The 15,781-nt window shown below is 37.5% G+C and overlaps 2 protein-coding genes across 7 annotated transcripts in view; one reads left to right on the top strand and one right to left on the bottom strand.

Annotated features, from left to right (window-relative positions):
* The first annotated feature begins 413 nt into the window (after window positions 1-413).
* Window positions 414-9,387, top strand: LOC111217227 (zinc-binding protein A33-like). Its single transcript, XM_022739004.1, has 8 exons — window positions 414-653; window positions 1,028-1,239; window positions 4,142-4,187; window positions 4,325-4,420; window positions 5,286-5,510; window positions 5,819-5,841; window positions 5,955-6,076; window positions 6,903-9,387. The coding sequence occupies exons 1-8, from the start codon at window positions 471-473 to the stop codon at window positions 7,430-7,432; spliced, it is 1,437 nt and encodes a 478-aa protein (XP_022594725.1). The 5' UTR covers window positions 414-470; the 3' UTR covers window positions 7,433-9,387.
* Window positions 9,388-10,843: 1,456 nt separating this feature from the next.
* The window catches only part of LOC111217210 (tripartite motif-containing protein 3-like), a 38,180-nt gene continuing 33,242 nt past the window's right edge, over window positions 10,844-15,781 (bottom strand). For all 6 annotated transcript variants that reach the window (XM_022738981.1, XM_022738982.1, XM_022738980.1 and 3 more), the window contains 3 exons: window positions 13,665-13,735; window positions 13,360-13,500; window positions 10,844-13,196 (listed from right to left, as the gene is read on the bottom strand). In XM_022738981.1, the coding sequence (XP_022594702.1) occupies window positions 13,044-13,196; window positions 13,360-13,500; window positions 13,665-13,735 (365 nt within the window). In that variant the 3' untranslated portion in view covers window positions 10,844-13,043. The remainder of the gene's footprint in view (window positions 13,197-13,359; window positions 13,501-13,664; window positions 13,736-15,781) is intronic.

The following is a 15,781-nucleotide window of genomic DNA, read 5'->3' as shown; positions in this document are numbered from 1 at the left end:
GCATGGTTCACGTCAGCAGATGATTCTTGTGAATAGCAAATTCAAACTGTTTCTTTAGAAATCAAAGTAGCTCTAACCCACACCTCCAATGGTTTCATTGATTGGACTCCAGGTTTAATAACTATTGCCTCCTATTAACTTTTGTTAATGCCATTTGCTAAGGGTTTCACATACTCTTTCTAGCCAACGTTTAAATTATGTTTTCAATATGGACAAGAACAAGACAATGATGTCAATAGTAAAAATAGATTGTGTTTGTTTATTTTGACTTAGATGAAAATTTGACCAAATTTATACAGAAATGCAGGTTTACTTCAGGTGTTTCATGCCACTCTGAGAGAGGGGAAGGCGAAGGTGGTCTCTGATTGGTTAAGATGGAAAATGACGCACCACAAATGTGCCTGCGTCCCTCCCCTCCCTCCTTCCTCCTCCACCTCCTGCAGTTGTTGTACTGCTGTTGGCTTGTAAACATGGCCACTGCCGGAGCAACTGGCGACGACCTGAGGAAAGAGCTCACATGTGCGATTTGTTTGGACTTCTTCAAAGACCCTGTTATACTGAAATGCGGGCACAATTTCTGTCGGTTTTGTATCTGCATGCACTGGGATGAAAATGGCGGAGACTACGGCTACCAGTGCCCTCAGTGTCGAACGGTAAGTAAATACACGTTTTCTGTATTTCCCACCGTGTTTTCTTCACAGAATGTGTTTGTGCAGTTGTGAGAGTACTACTTCCAAGTTTTTTTATCAGCTAATTCAGAGTATCTGGTCGACGGGTAGTCTTGAATTAGCTACGCAGTGCATTTTGTAGCTACTGTTGCTATGATACCTAGCTAGCTGGCTTTACCTAGCTAAAATTCATCAGCATGTAAGTTCGCCAGTAACCAGTTAACTTTAAGTTTTAGCTAAAAATAGACGGCGTAATGCAGAATAAATAAATACACACTACAAACAAAGTAACACTGTCTTTGTACTTGGTTACAAGCAGGTTTCTGCGTCTTTCTCAGTTGCTTTCTTTGTTCTCTCAGGTGTTCAACAAGAGGAGTTTCACCAAAAACTACCTGGTGCAGAACCTGGTGGCCAAACTGGACGACCTGGAGTGTCTGGGGTCTTGTCCCACACCCTCCAAGCCCGTTAAAGTAGATGGAAAGTGTGAACAACATGGAGAAGAGCTGAAACTGTATTGCCAGACTGATAAAAGGCCCATCTGTGTAGTGTGTCGGGAATCTAGATCACACAGGTTGGTCGTGTTCTCACTTTTTATGTGGGGAAATAAGAGTAATATTCTGTTTGGTAAGCAAGACATTTGTCTTGTGCGAATTAAACACTGTCACCTTCTTTTTAGGAATCAGGACAAGAGTAGTTGTGACCAATTAGGAATCTGTACAAATACCTTAAAATCAAATGCGTTCTTCTTCTCCATAAAACCTTTGCAGACTTAATTTGTCCCGTTCCATTAGAATTCATCAGCAACTGCAGGACATAGACGTTTTTATGTCTGTACTGGAACATCACAAACTTAAGTGTTTCAGACATTAGTGTGAGTGTTGTAGAAAATATGGATTCAGCTGATGATATACTGTGTTTAGCAGCACAGCTGTGGGTACAGTAGAGGGCTTCAACTAACAATTGTTTTCATTATTGATTTAATTGGTGATTCATGTGGTCTATCAGATGACAAAAAGTGGTGAAAAACAGCCATCACAACTTGCACAAGCTGCACAGGCTGTACAGAATCACACTTGATTATCAAAATAGTATTTTCTTCCAGTCTACTAATTGTAGTAGCTCTAGTACAATGATAGCACATTAGAGTGTCTACATGGGTATCTAACAGGGTGTAAGGGACGAGTTAAGGGCTGAGAAAGAATGCACCAAGGACAAATGTGACGATAGTGTTGCAGGGTAGATGGAAGGTCTCAGTACAGTTAGTTTACTAATAGACATAATATTATTGAGCCTTCCCCTTATCAAACCATAGCTTTAACATGAACATAACATTACTATCTGAAAAATCTATTCAGGTTTCGCTAGCCTAATATTTGTTCTTGTTTTTTTTTTTTTTGTTTTTTTACATCCTTTTTTAAGCACAAACAGTCATTTTTATTGTTGCAGAGTTTGGTGATGTAAAAATGAATCCACCATCCACTCAATATACCTAGAATAACTACTTAAACAAATCTGTGTAAGTCACTGTTTTGAATTACTAGTTAAAGATACATATTGTACTTTGTGTAGCTGGTTTAAAAACCAGCCAGTTTCCTGTATCTTGCCTTGTGCAACACAGACCTCTTTACTTAATATTTTTTGCCCTTGATGTCAGGTTCTTCACTTTTCACAATGCACCAACTCTTATCTGTGTCTACTGGCCTCTTACCTTAAACAGTATAGCACCTCACTGTGCCTTCTGGGTTTTTATACTGTTCAACCGTTGGATTAAGCTTCCAGTCCAACTGACAGTTTGATTATTTTTTTCCCCCAAATGGTTATCTGAAGTTAGTGCAGTTGTAATTTTGAATCCAAGAATTTAGAATTGACCTCATCTTAAATCAACTTTTGTGTGTAGGTGTAGTGTATAAACCTCTTCATTTACCCATTTATATTGATAAGGGAAAAATACTCTGAGACCTAAAAGCTTTGAGATCAGGTATTTACTTATGTGGGAGCTATACAGTTTACTTTTGTTAAAATTACTGTAATAAAGGACTTCAGCTCATTTGGATTTGTAATTTACATCATTACCTACTCTCTTTTGCTTTTAATCATTGTGATGGAGTTCTTCCTTCTTTTGGTTCTTAACGAAGTATTAGGCAGTGCTTCCACAGGTCAATTTCAAGTAAGCCCTAGAAGCAATAGTTTATTGTCTGTCTCAAGGATAGCTGTGAAGAGACTGAGTCAAGCTGGCCCAGTCCCCAATGGCAGTTGCCATAGCAACCAAGGTTCTAGAAGAGACCCTACACTCGCAAAAGATATGATAAACTTAGCCTACGGTCGAGGGAGTGACCATTCATAACACAGGGGCCCTTCAGCTCAGGGACAGACTCTTCCTTGAAAAAGTACTGCATGAAAGATAAGAGACTTATTTGGTACTAAATTGAATCTTTAGACATGTATAGATAGGTGCTGTGATCCCATGAAGAATATCCTTATTTGGGCACATAGTAAGTTTTGTATGACTTTACATGCGCCCTACAAGGAAGATAACCTCCAGAATAAGTTTAATTGCTCATCTCTATTTCCCTCAATTGACCTCCAATAAATGCTTCTGCATAAGACATGTGGGTCTCCTGAAAATTCTTCCATCAATAAGTTTTCTATCACAATCATATGTGAGAAACATTTCTTTGACTTCATTCCACTAAAACACCGCCATCCATTGCATCTGCCTGTGATTGGGTGAAGAAAGTTATGAATAACACACATGAACATAGATCGAAACAGTCGTGATATCTTCCAAAGCAGAGGACATTTATTATCACTACACAAATCCAAAAGGTCATAGAGTAATGCAGGAGTTTTAGCAAATGTCAGGGTTGTTGAAATTTTGTCAGGGGTGAATTAATTGACAAGCAAGTGAAAATCATTGTGTTCCTAAAGCGTGCACCCACAGTTAAAAAGCCCATTTTTTGACCACCAACAATGTTTTTACAAGTGGTCTTGTCATCACATGCATGTATGACTGTGTGACTCACATCCTGTCACTGGTATCACAATTTTTTTTATATTGGTTTGTGTCTACATGCCCAGGCACTGCAGATGGAAATTTACGCTTGTCTTTGTATGAGGCTGATGTTTTTTGTTCATGGTCCCTGACAAATAAATGTAATAAACTCAACTAAATTCATTGACAAGTGAAGATAGAAAGACACCAGCAAACAGCAATGTACCAACAGAAACAGTGATGAAGAAAACTGCAAACAGATAAATAATTTTTAAAGAATTTGCTTTTCCATTGTTTTTTGAGGAGGGAAATGCATTCAACACTGACTTCGGAAGTATATACCTATGGCAGTTTAGTAAGACAACTGAATATAACAATAGCTTCTGTTAGTTTACAAGAAAGCTGGGCACCTCAAATGTTTTGAGAGTGTGATAAATTTCTCTGGAAACATCTAACTTGGCCATTTGCTTTGTTGTTTCAGGCACCATGAGGTGGCACCAGTACCAGAAGTTGTAAATGACATGAAGGTAAGTTGGCAAAGAGATCGGAGATTTCTTATTCACCAAATCTAAAATCTTTGTACTTTAAAAGCCTGGAATATCATGCTTCATTATATCATGTTTTTGTGTGTGCATGTGTCATGTGATCTACATGTTTGTTACAGATGGAGTTAAAGCTGAGGCTAATGGAGCTCAACTGGCAGAAGTCTCAATGTGTGAAAGTTATAACAACTGATGAGCGCACCAAAAGTGAAGTGAGGGTATGGAATGGACTCTTTCTTTTTTTAGTTCATTTTTTGACTTGTGACATTTGCATATTTGCAGGCAAAGCTTGCAGTGTTTGTTTGGTTCAGGCAGTCTTTCAAGATTACAACTGTGAGAGAATTTTCTCTTGTCCACCTAATGAATGAATGAATGAATGAAGGACTGAGTCAGGTCAGTGGGAGGCCCTAGGTTGCTGTGCCACAGCTATTGCTTTAAATCTCCAGACACAGCTGTGGTTTTCTTCTGATATTGCTGGTGCTGGAAATGCTGATGGTTGATAACAGAAGACCTTGGATGGTCAGTAGCAACTGGCTGGGTGCTCAGAGAATCAGCACCTGGGAGTGTTTAATCATGCTTCCTTGTTTATGGTTAATGGACCAATAATCAATTCACACATCCCTCCTCGCCCCTTTTCTTTTAGATATTTGACCAATTATGGACTGTAAGCTAAATCTTTCGAAGTGTATAAAGACTAACCACAGGGGCTCCTGCTTCAGATTTGAGGTGACATCATGCACAGAGTACTTTATTGATGATTCCTCCTTTCGCCTTGGCCAAGTTTCAATAAACATCTTCAGCGTAAGACATCCCAGAGCTCCAGAGAGCTTTTATTCACTGAAATACCTCGACTACCGATGAGAAGAATTTCTCCCTGTCAACAACCTTCTCTAACTTCTCAGTTTCACCCTGTTTCTTCAAATAACTTACATGCAGAAGTGCAAACCAGCTCAGAGACCCTAATTATTATTCATTTAGTGCTTTATGTAATTAACATCAAGATATACACTGCAATAAAATGTTACAGCTGACACTGAACTTACACAGCAACTTCATTCTAATCTTTGAACCTCTGCCCCACAGTTGAAGAAAAAGAGACTCAAGGAGAAGATCGAGGCAGATGTTGGTGCCTTGGTCCAGTTCTTGCTAGATGAGAGAGACTCCCTGCTTGAGAGCCTGGATGCTGAGGAAGTCGCCACCATGGCCGTCATAGATGACAACCTGAAGACGGTGGAGACAGAGGCGGAAGCTGTGGACAAAGCCATAGCTGATATCCACAGCCACATCAGTGGGAAAACCAGCTTTGAGGTCAGTCCAACATGTCAGCCGTGGATCACAGAGATGGTTTAACTCTTAAATCACCATGCCTCTGCTAGAGCCTCGTATTAGATGTGGATAACAGTTTCTGTTTCTGTCAGTGTGTAATAAGGATTATATACCAAAAGTACTGCATTGAATTGATTTGTCTTTTCAAAAAATATTCCTGAAATGAACACACACAGTATCTTTCAGACTATGTTGGTGTGAACCAAAGATTTAAAAACATTCTCTTCCACGATGAGCTCAATAGCAAGTGTGTTTGATATAAGTCAATGTGTTTTCTTTTCTTCCAACAGAGCCTTGCTGAGACATTCAATGAGTAAGTAACTTATAGTTGTTTGTTTAATATGAACCTCTATAAATCCCATAAAATTTTTATTTTTAAAAAAATGAACCTTTGCATAATCATTTTTATTGAATTTTTCCCTACAGAGTTATCCATTGCAAGCCTTTCACATCTCTGGATCCAGTTAATTGTCCGACTGAATTTACAGACTTCTCAGGGCCCTTCCAGCTTATTATGTGGAAGAAGATGATGCATGTGCTGCATACCAGTGAGTTGACTCTATGCACAGAAGTATACACTGAACCCAGGCAAAATGTTGCTATAGACTAACAGTATACATAAATGTATTTATCTTGAATGATCTTTTGTGGGCGGCATGGCGTTACAGTGGTTAGCACTCTCACGACACAGAAAGATTGTTCTGGGTTCAAACCTGCCAGCTAGCTAGGACTTCCTGTGTGAAGGTTGCATGGTTTGCAGATTATTGGCAACTATACACTGGTGAGCAAAATGAGCAAAAGCCAGTATACTCAGTGTTGTTCTGTGAGAAGACAAAATTCAGAAATGACTCCTACAATTGAGAAAAATTAAGTTGGATCCAGTGGAGAATTTAGTTTGTGCAAAATTATTTTTATATTATATGCTTTACACTTTTTTTTAAATGAAAGTCTGATCATTCATATTGTACAATACATATTACATTCTATACCTTTAATATTAAGCACATTTACATGTAGTATTTAGTATATTCTTTGACTACACAAACAATTTTAATACAACAATTGAGTAAACTCGAATAAATTCAACTGTAGACGTATACCAAGAACATGTAGCCAAAGGATGTCCTTTTAAGAGTGTAACTAATCACATAACACTATTTGGATGTGTCATTGTACTTGGAGGCAGTGTAAAATTTTGGCAAAGTTGGCTGGTCAGTCTACTTGTGCTGTAGCAACGAACACCAAATAGATATTTTTGGTTTTTGGTTTTCTTCGACAAAAATGTCAGATTAAATTTTTTTCCCCAAATGTACTGCCAGCTTCACTCCAATGTAGGAGCGAGGAGAATTAATCTCTCACTGTCACTCTGTGTAGTGCCTCAGAACCTCACCCTGGACCCAGACACCGCTCACCTAAACCTGCTTATCTCAGACTTTGACACCAAAGTGGAGGAGGGCCGTGTTCGTAACCAGGAGCCAGACCTGCCAGGCCGCTTCACCCGCTTCTGTGGTGTCCTTGCCACAGCCCAGTACGCCAGTGGCCAGCACTACTGGGAGGTGGATGTGAGAGACAAAGGTGTGTGGTACCTGGGAGTCACCACTGAGTGCAGCAACAGAAAGGGCTTTGTCAGCCTCACACCCTCCTCAGGATATTGGAGCCTGTGTCTGCAGGACCGGCTGTATGCCAATGGGGAGGACGGGCGCATCCCAGTTGCTGACTACTGGAACTCTCCCCGAGTCGGTGTGTACCTAGACTATGACAATGGGCGTCTTAGTTTCTATGACGCCGTCACAATGAAGAGACTTTACATGTTTGACACTTGCTTTGAAGAGCCTGTCTACCCTTTCTTCAGCCCAGGGAAAAATGATCCAGGCAGCAGGCTGCAGATATGCCACTATTACTGAGAGAACAGTGACGAGTGTTTATTTTAACTATCTAACAGTAAACTCATGTATGCCAGTGTTTTTCAGATTTGCTGTTAGCAGGGTTTAAGGTTGACCCTTGGAGAAATGTATTGTATGCATTTGAGCCGTTACTTGTTGGTCTTACTGGTGTTACAAAATGAGGGTTACGATGAATAAGGATCACCAGGTGTCTAATCACGCTGGTTGGAATGAAGAGCTTCATTTCTCTCATGTTTTGAGGTTGAAAATTTGGAATTTTTCAACATAGACACACACACTGTAGGCTTATACCCCTTGACTGCTGTGGCTGGGGGTCTGGAGAGGTGCTTTGCTGTCTATATCACTGTGTCTGCTGGGATACAGATGCCTCAGATGCTCTTGTTGATTAGGGCATATACAGCTCTTATCCCATTAGCAACTGCTATGCTATACTACTGTACATAAACTCATTGGCTAAGTTTTTGCCAGGCACGGTTGGTGCTCTTGCCTTGTTGGGTAGAACCTGAAGGAAATATGATGTAGTTATCACATTGATAGTTGTTGACAGTTAAGATTCCCTCATTGATTCTAGACTGAAGAACAGTCGGTCATTGCTGATAGTTATCAGACTGATTTGACTAAAACTGGCCAGCTTTCACTGGGATTTCAGCTCAGTGACTAAACTTCCAGGAACTAATGGCTCAGGTTGTTTTGTTTTGTGGATGTTTAATATCAGTAGATAATAATTCTATCATCTGCCTTTTAAAATCGTCTTCATGTATCCTCTTTTTTTATTATTCTATACATTGTTGACTTTTTTGTTAAAAATTCCTCTGTATATTGCTGAGTCACATTTTGGAGCTTATTTTTTGAGCAGTGATACTCATGGCACATTTAGCTTTGTCTGAGATATTTTAAAATCTGAAACATTTTTATCAGTCTGCTTCAAAATGAGAAGGTGTAAGACAAAGCAAATGTTTTTTTCAAATATTCTTATGACAAATTATTAATCATCATTAATCAGTTAATCAGCTACGTCCCCAAATATATCAATGGGTGATGCTGTAGATGTGTTTTACTGTAAAAGACATTCCACTACTGTCAGGATTCACAGACAAGAGCCTGGTAGAATTGACTAAAATGAAAACCCGTGGAATGCTGAATGAAAGTTTTATTACATGTTATTTTTTTGTTTGCTTTTGCAACAGCATTTCTCTGACTATATTCCATTAATTAATCCTTTCTCAGTTTATTAATTGCTATTTGTTGAGTTGGTCCTGGTGCTGCAAGTTGGTCCTAACAGTTTTAGGTCTCTTATCCAACTCGGTCCAGTGTGATCTTTATTTTCCATTATTTTTGATTAATTAATGCCATTTTATTCAATTTTGAATGTAAAAGTACATGTTTCATGCTAATTATATATATTTTCTTTCCTTTATAAATGTATGATTTTTTTTTTTTTAACATTTTCTTATTTGAGCTAATAATTTTTATGGTTCTTTATTTTTGCTTGTACATTTCCCCTTAGTGTTAAGGACCAACAAGTGGGATGTTTGCCATCTTACAACATTGTACTTGTGTTGATGTTATTGAGGAGCATAGTAGAAACATTTAAGAACATTGATGAGTGATGATATTTGAGAATGGCCTTTCCTGCAGTAAATCTCAAGAGGCTCCTTATATCTGTTTTCATTCAGACGTCTAAGATGTTCACGTTAGAACTGCAAAACTCTGTTCTTTAACTTTGAGTATTTGCAGATGAATGTTTTGTCTAAGATGCTGTACCTCATTTAATACCTACATACATTTCACCGCTGAATTTCATTCGTGTTCAGCTTTGCCGTTTTTGGACTGTCTTGATAAATGTGACATGATGTGACAATCTTGGTAACCTGTCTGTGACCCTTTCACCTGCTCTTAATGTGCTCAGTGTTTCTCAGAGTTTACAATGAGATTAAAAGAGGTAAAAAGACTAATTTCTTGTAAAACTTTTTTTTTCTTTTTTTTTTTTTAAACTATCCTCTCACTCTACCCACTTTGCTCACTCTTACGAACCATCTTTTCAGGAGACATCCAGGATATTAGTTACAGGTACATTATTGTATTACTGACCTGTACTATGGTTTTGCCATAGTGGCTCTGCAAAATTGGTGTAGTTAAAACCCGGTGAATTAATCATTTCTGATATCAGGACACTGTCAGCCAGAATTACTGAAATTTGACTCAGAATCTTTTACACCTAAATAACCCAGTTCTTGAACTTTGATATGTGTAATCTCCTGGTTATGGCTCCAAAAACCTTCTGGGCTGTGGTTCTGTTTTCTCACCCTCATCTTCTTTTCTTTTCTGCTCCAACATCCTCATATAACTCTCTGGGACAGTTTGGTGCTGCTGATTCAGTTTTTCGTACAGCAAGAACATTTAAGGAGGAGGTGAGAAAACAAGAGTTCTCTCCATCTCCTCCTCCTCCTGCTTTGGTAATGACTCAGTCGTGACTTTTTTTTTCTGTCTCTCTTCAGAGATGTGGTTTTAATGAGGGGCCATATAAATAGTTGCCTGTATGATGTGATACAAATTCATTAACATGAAGCAGAGACAGTACCTGAATCTTGCAGTTTGTTCAGAGTAACTTAACAAAAATAGTTACAGGTAAAAGAGAATGAATCGCTGTCTGATCTGTGGCCATTTCCCAGCTGTTTCCCATTATTCTGTATTTCTGTCTCAAGCTTGTTATATAAACTTTGTGAGAAAAGAAATTTGAATGTTAATGATTTGTTCACTCATTAGGCTGATTAAAGTGTGTTTACATGCTACATCACTGGGTGCCTGATGCTTGTGGTTGCTGCACTGTAACAACACAAAGATAGATACTGATTTTGACATTTTTCCAATGAAGATGCCAATATCAGATTTTTGCTGGAATGTTACCTGTGTTTAAAATGAATATTACTGCTAACTCAAAATAATCATGGTACAGGAGGAAGTCCTTTTTTAAATAAAACACAATAGAAACGCTCGAAAAACTAGAAAAAAAACCATTACTGCTAAATATATAAATTGAAATGTCTTTTAATCTGAGTTTTTCAGAGAAACTTATTTTTGACGTAGTGTAACAATCTGATTTAGTAAAGTTCCCATCACTTTGCCATTTTCCACAACATGTAACTGATTGTGTTTGCAGCAGTTTTTCAAGCAGCCACTAGAGAGCAGTAAAGGCTTGTCAGGATGGCACTCAGGCAGGCTTGAAGCTCCTTTATAAGGCCACAAGTGAGGACATGGAAAAGCAGATTTCTAATCTGCCAAAAAAAAAAAAAAAACAAGCATATGAATGTTCATTCCCCAAAGAAATATATCATTCTAACCGTTTTATAGAAATAAATGCATTCTCAAGTCTGGTTATACAAAACAGAGCATCTGCACAACAGTTTGTCGTGTTATTCTTTAATATTTACAATCATACCTTTGCCATGATTACATAGTGATTACTTGTAAGACTGGCCTCTTGTAGTATACAGTAGGCTACACAAGATGGTTGATGGTTGTGTTTCATTTATATGTTCTTCCTTTATTCCTTTATTTCACACAGACATGAGCAGGTCAGTGACCAGTACAGGTGAGAGATAGTAAAAAAACAAAAAAAAAAACAGGATTATTGAATTGAACAATTAATGGAGGAGGGAATTCAAATAAATCTGTCATTACAGAGTTTTCCAATAAGTGAAAAATTCATATGGAGAGAGATCAGTTATAGGGTTCAGACAGTAAAAGAATAAAACACAGGGGAAAAACTCTCAGTGTCACTGCGTGTTAGCTGGTGTTGTGTTTCTCTAAGAGCAAACACAGAAAACCTTCAAAACACCGAACCACAAAGCAAATGAATGCAACCACTGGAAAATCCTTGATAAAAGGTGCTTGTGAGCTACAACAAGAATATGATTGTAATATACACTACACTTTTCTGATTATGTTAAATGATAACTATACACAGAGGCATATATTACTCTTGCAAACTATATATAACTCTTATAATATTTGTATTTTGTGCAATGTTCAACAACAACTTACGACAATACGTTTTTGGCGGAGGGAAGAAGAAGTTACTGTGTATAACTGGATGTGAGCTCATTGAGGAGGAGGAGGAGGAGGAGGCAAACGAGAGAGAACGGCTTTCAGTGCTACAAGTTACAAGACCTATGTACAATGATGTTTGGCAAAGAGGAGACAGTTCAAACGCACCAATTAGAAAAATAATTTGTAGAACAAATTATGTAGAAAAGAAAATTAAAAATAAATTAAATCCTTTGCAAAAATAAAATACAGCAAATAATGTGTATACAACATTGTTCCATTGATGTCATTCAGTTGGCTACTACTTGGCATGACCTTCTACTACTGTATTAGTATATACTCCAGTGTTGAAATTCTTGATTCAGTAGGTGCTGGAATAAGTAGGCTATATAGTGAAATAACATGGACACCAAATCCATATGTGTGTATATATATATATATATATATATATATACACACACATCTAAATATGCATATATACAACTATATCAGGTTGTAGATATGAATACACAAAAGTGCAAGAACTAGTGGGATCAGACAGAAGAAGTTTGAGTAAATAGAAGAGAAAGACTAGTTAGACTTGATGTTAAGATTTGAGCTGGTTCAAAAACCTTTTCATCCTATTAACTGTTGTGCTTCTTTTTGCTTGTCTTTGGGTACAAAAACCAAAAAAAATTTGCATATTGTTAACAAAAAATTATTATATTCATGTGCAGGGATTTAGTCAGAGTGATAAGGTGCAGAATGAGAATAAGAAATCATTTATTTTGAAACAACACATTCCTGTCTGTGTGTATGTGTTCTGTTGTGTTTACTGATGAGGAATCATAAGGCAGTGACCACAGGGGAATTTTTTGGAGCACACTGACATGCAACAGTGTTCAAGAAAAAGCCTGAGCATTGTTACTGTACTTCAGTCACAAAGCGTCGTCTTCTCCTCGAGGGGGGGGGAAACAGTGTGGTTGACTCCTCCCTGCTTCCCTGTCTCACTCTGTTTGCTGGTTGGTTTGCTGGGATTGTTGCCCAAAAAATTGCAGTGTATCACCGACTTTAGATTTGTCAGGCTGTCTACTGGTGAGGTCGCACTTTGAAGACACAGAGCTGAAACGCCTTATTCCACAGGCTAATCTCCAGTTCATTTTCCCCTTCTACAGTTTCAGGTAGACAAACCATGTGTGATCAGATAGGGAAATATCTGATCACAGGTTTTGTTTCTTAGCTGCGGTTACATTTTTATTTATTTTAAACTTTTATTAAAACAAGATAGTCTTTTGAGATCTTTTTTCAGAAAGAGAGAAACAATGTTACTTTAGTTTTTGGATAATTGGCTTGTTCTGTTTTTCAAAAACATTTTAATTACACTTTTGGGGTTTGAGTTGTTTTTTATCTGACATTTTTTTCAGATTTATATGTTGTCTGCTCTGAATATTAGATCTTACAGTCAAAACAAAAAGGAAATTAATGTTTGGGGTCACTGTAAAGTGTGCAGGCACATTGCAGCTCTATGTCCACAAGCGATATGTGACATTAACTTGTCTGAACAGGACATGTGTCTTCCCTCAGCTTACTGCAGATATCTGTAAACCTTAAAGCAGTGGTTGCCGGAGTCAGCGACAGCCACATGTCCATCTGAGGTGAGGGCGAGGCCCTGGGGGCCATACAGTGGGTCTGCTGAGGTGTTGATGTAGGATAAGAAGGAGCCTGTGCTGTCAAACACCTGAAACAGGAAAAACACAACATACTCAGGCACTCAGATTTGCAGGTTTCAGGTTGCTGTGACTTAGATGGCAGTTTACTGTGTCTGAATTGATACTGAAGATCCACATCACAGACAATAAGTTTTTAAGTCCTACAGATGTGATGAAAACAACCTGTCTCACCTGTATTCTGCTGTTACCCCAGTCGGCAACAATGATGTTACCATTGGAGTCCACAGCTACACCAGTGGGAGCATTGAACTGACCATTGCCTTCACCGTGAGAGCCAAATTTGAACAAGAACTCTCCATCTGCACTGTACACCTGGGACAGGAAGCCAGTTAACACAAGCTTTGTCTACACCTCCATGTGTACTTTGATACATATAATGACTGTGAATGTGTCTAAATGAATAAAGGTTAAGACCACATAAAGGTGTTTTCAAAAACTTCTGAGAAAGATTTTCTTTTGAACGCAGCACGTCTTACCTTCACAGAGTGATTGTGAAAATCGGTCACAATTATTTCATTCTTGTTGTTAACTGCAACAAAGTGTGGACCTGGATGAAGAAACAGAAGCAGGTTATTTAACGAATGAGCTGATTCATGTAGTTTGCCTCATTCCCTTTACTGTTAGTAGGATGTTTAAACAAATTTGAAGTAGCTCTGCCCAAAGCTGCAATTACATAACCTACTTTATTCAAATGGTTAGCTGTTCTGATTTGCCTGCAATAGTGTGCTGGCATTGTTTTCATGCATTATATGCTTTGAGTTACATGATTGCTTGTTTTTTCAGAACAGAACAAAAACTCAAAGTTAGATTGTCTGGAAAGGCTCAAGGCTCTGAGATTCAATCCCCTCTCACAAACATATTGGCTGAGTTCAACACTGATTGTCTTATAGTAAACAGGGGACATTGGTTAGTTTCGTGGCACTGGAGTCGGAGCAAAGAGAAATCATACACACTAATCGTTCCATAGCCATTTACACAAAAAGAAAAAACACAGTGCATGTGACAAAATGCTCATTATTGTAATAGTAAGTGATGATTACAATGGCATGTACTTGTATGTTTGATCAGTATTGTATAGGCACAGCTCGATCACGTAATCAGGGGGTCGGGTTAGACAAAGGGCACTGCACTGTGGGATTAAAGGTTGCAGCAAGGGCGTAGGTTTGCATGTGGACGGTAGGGACATGTCCCTACCAATATTTTGGAAGGAAAGAATTGTCCCTACCAATATATGGGTGAACTCGTTCACACTATGTTTGGAGGGAATTCATATTAGATCATAGATCATATCAATGTCTCCAAGAAGGTACATCTCCAAGACAACCAAATGTGCCAAGTGGTTAGAACCAACGCCTGAAAGTGAGAAGGTTCCGGGTTCGATCTCTGGCCATGTGTCTGTGTGGGTTCTGTCTGGTTACTCTGGCTTCCTCCCACAGTCCAAAGACATGCACATTAGGTTAATTAAGTTTTTCTGACATTTTATACCTGAATATAGTAAGATGTTTTATGCCTTACTATACCATGACATTTTTATGAATTTTTATGCCTTACTATACTATGTCGATTTATGCCATTCTATATTATGACGTTTTTACGACATTTATACCTTATTATAGTATGACATTTGATGCCATACTATACTATGACGTTTTTATGACTTTTTATGCCATACTATACTGTGATATTTTTATGACTTTTTATGCCTTACTGTACTATGTTGATTTATGCCTTGCTATACTATGAAGTTTTTATTTATTTTTATACCATAATATACTATGACGTTTTTATGACTTTTTATGCCATACTATAGTATGACTATTAATGCCTTACTATACTATGATATTTTTATGACTTTTAATGCCTTACTGTACTATGTTGATTTATGTCTTGCTATACTATGAAGTTTTTATGACTTTTTATACCATAATATACTATGTCGTTTTTATGACTTTTTATGCAGTGCTATACTATGTCGTTTTTATGACTTTTAATGCCTTACTGTACTATGTTGATTAATGCCTTACTATACTATGACGTTTTTATGACTTTTTATACCATAATATACTATGACGTTTTTATGACTTTTTATGCCATACTATACTATGTCGTTTTTTATGACTTTTTATACCTTACTGTACTATGTTGATTTATATCTTGCTATACTATGACGTTTTTATGACTTTTTATATGCCATACTATACTATGTTGTTTTTATGACTTTTTATGCAGTACTATATTATGTCGTTTTTATGACTTTTAATGCCTTACTGTACTATGTTGATTAATGCCTTACTATACTATGAAGTTTTTATGACTTTCTATACCATAATATACTATGATGTTTTTATGACTTTTTACAGTATGCCATACTATACTATGTCGTTTTTATGACTTTTTATGCAGTACTGTACTATGTCGTTTTTATGACTTTTTATGCAGTACTGTACTATGTCGATTAATGCCTTACTATACTATGACGTTTTTATGACTTTTTATACCATAATATACTATGATGTTTTTATGACTTTTTATGCCATACTATACTATGTCGTTTTTTATGACTTTTTATGCCATACTATACTATGTCGTTTTT

Source organism: Seriola dumerili, unplaced genomic scaffold, assembly GCF_002260705.1.
Source record: "Seriola dumerili isolate Sdu_G_001 unplaced genomic scaffold, Sdu_1.0 BDQW01000040.1, whole genome shotgun sequence".
NCBI lineage: Eukaryota > Metazoa > Chordata > Actinopteri > Carangiformes > Carangidae > Seriola > Seriola dumerili.
The sequence above is the reverse complement of the archived record's forward strand: the minus strand, read 5'-3'. Positions and strand labels throughout refer to the sequence as shown.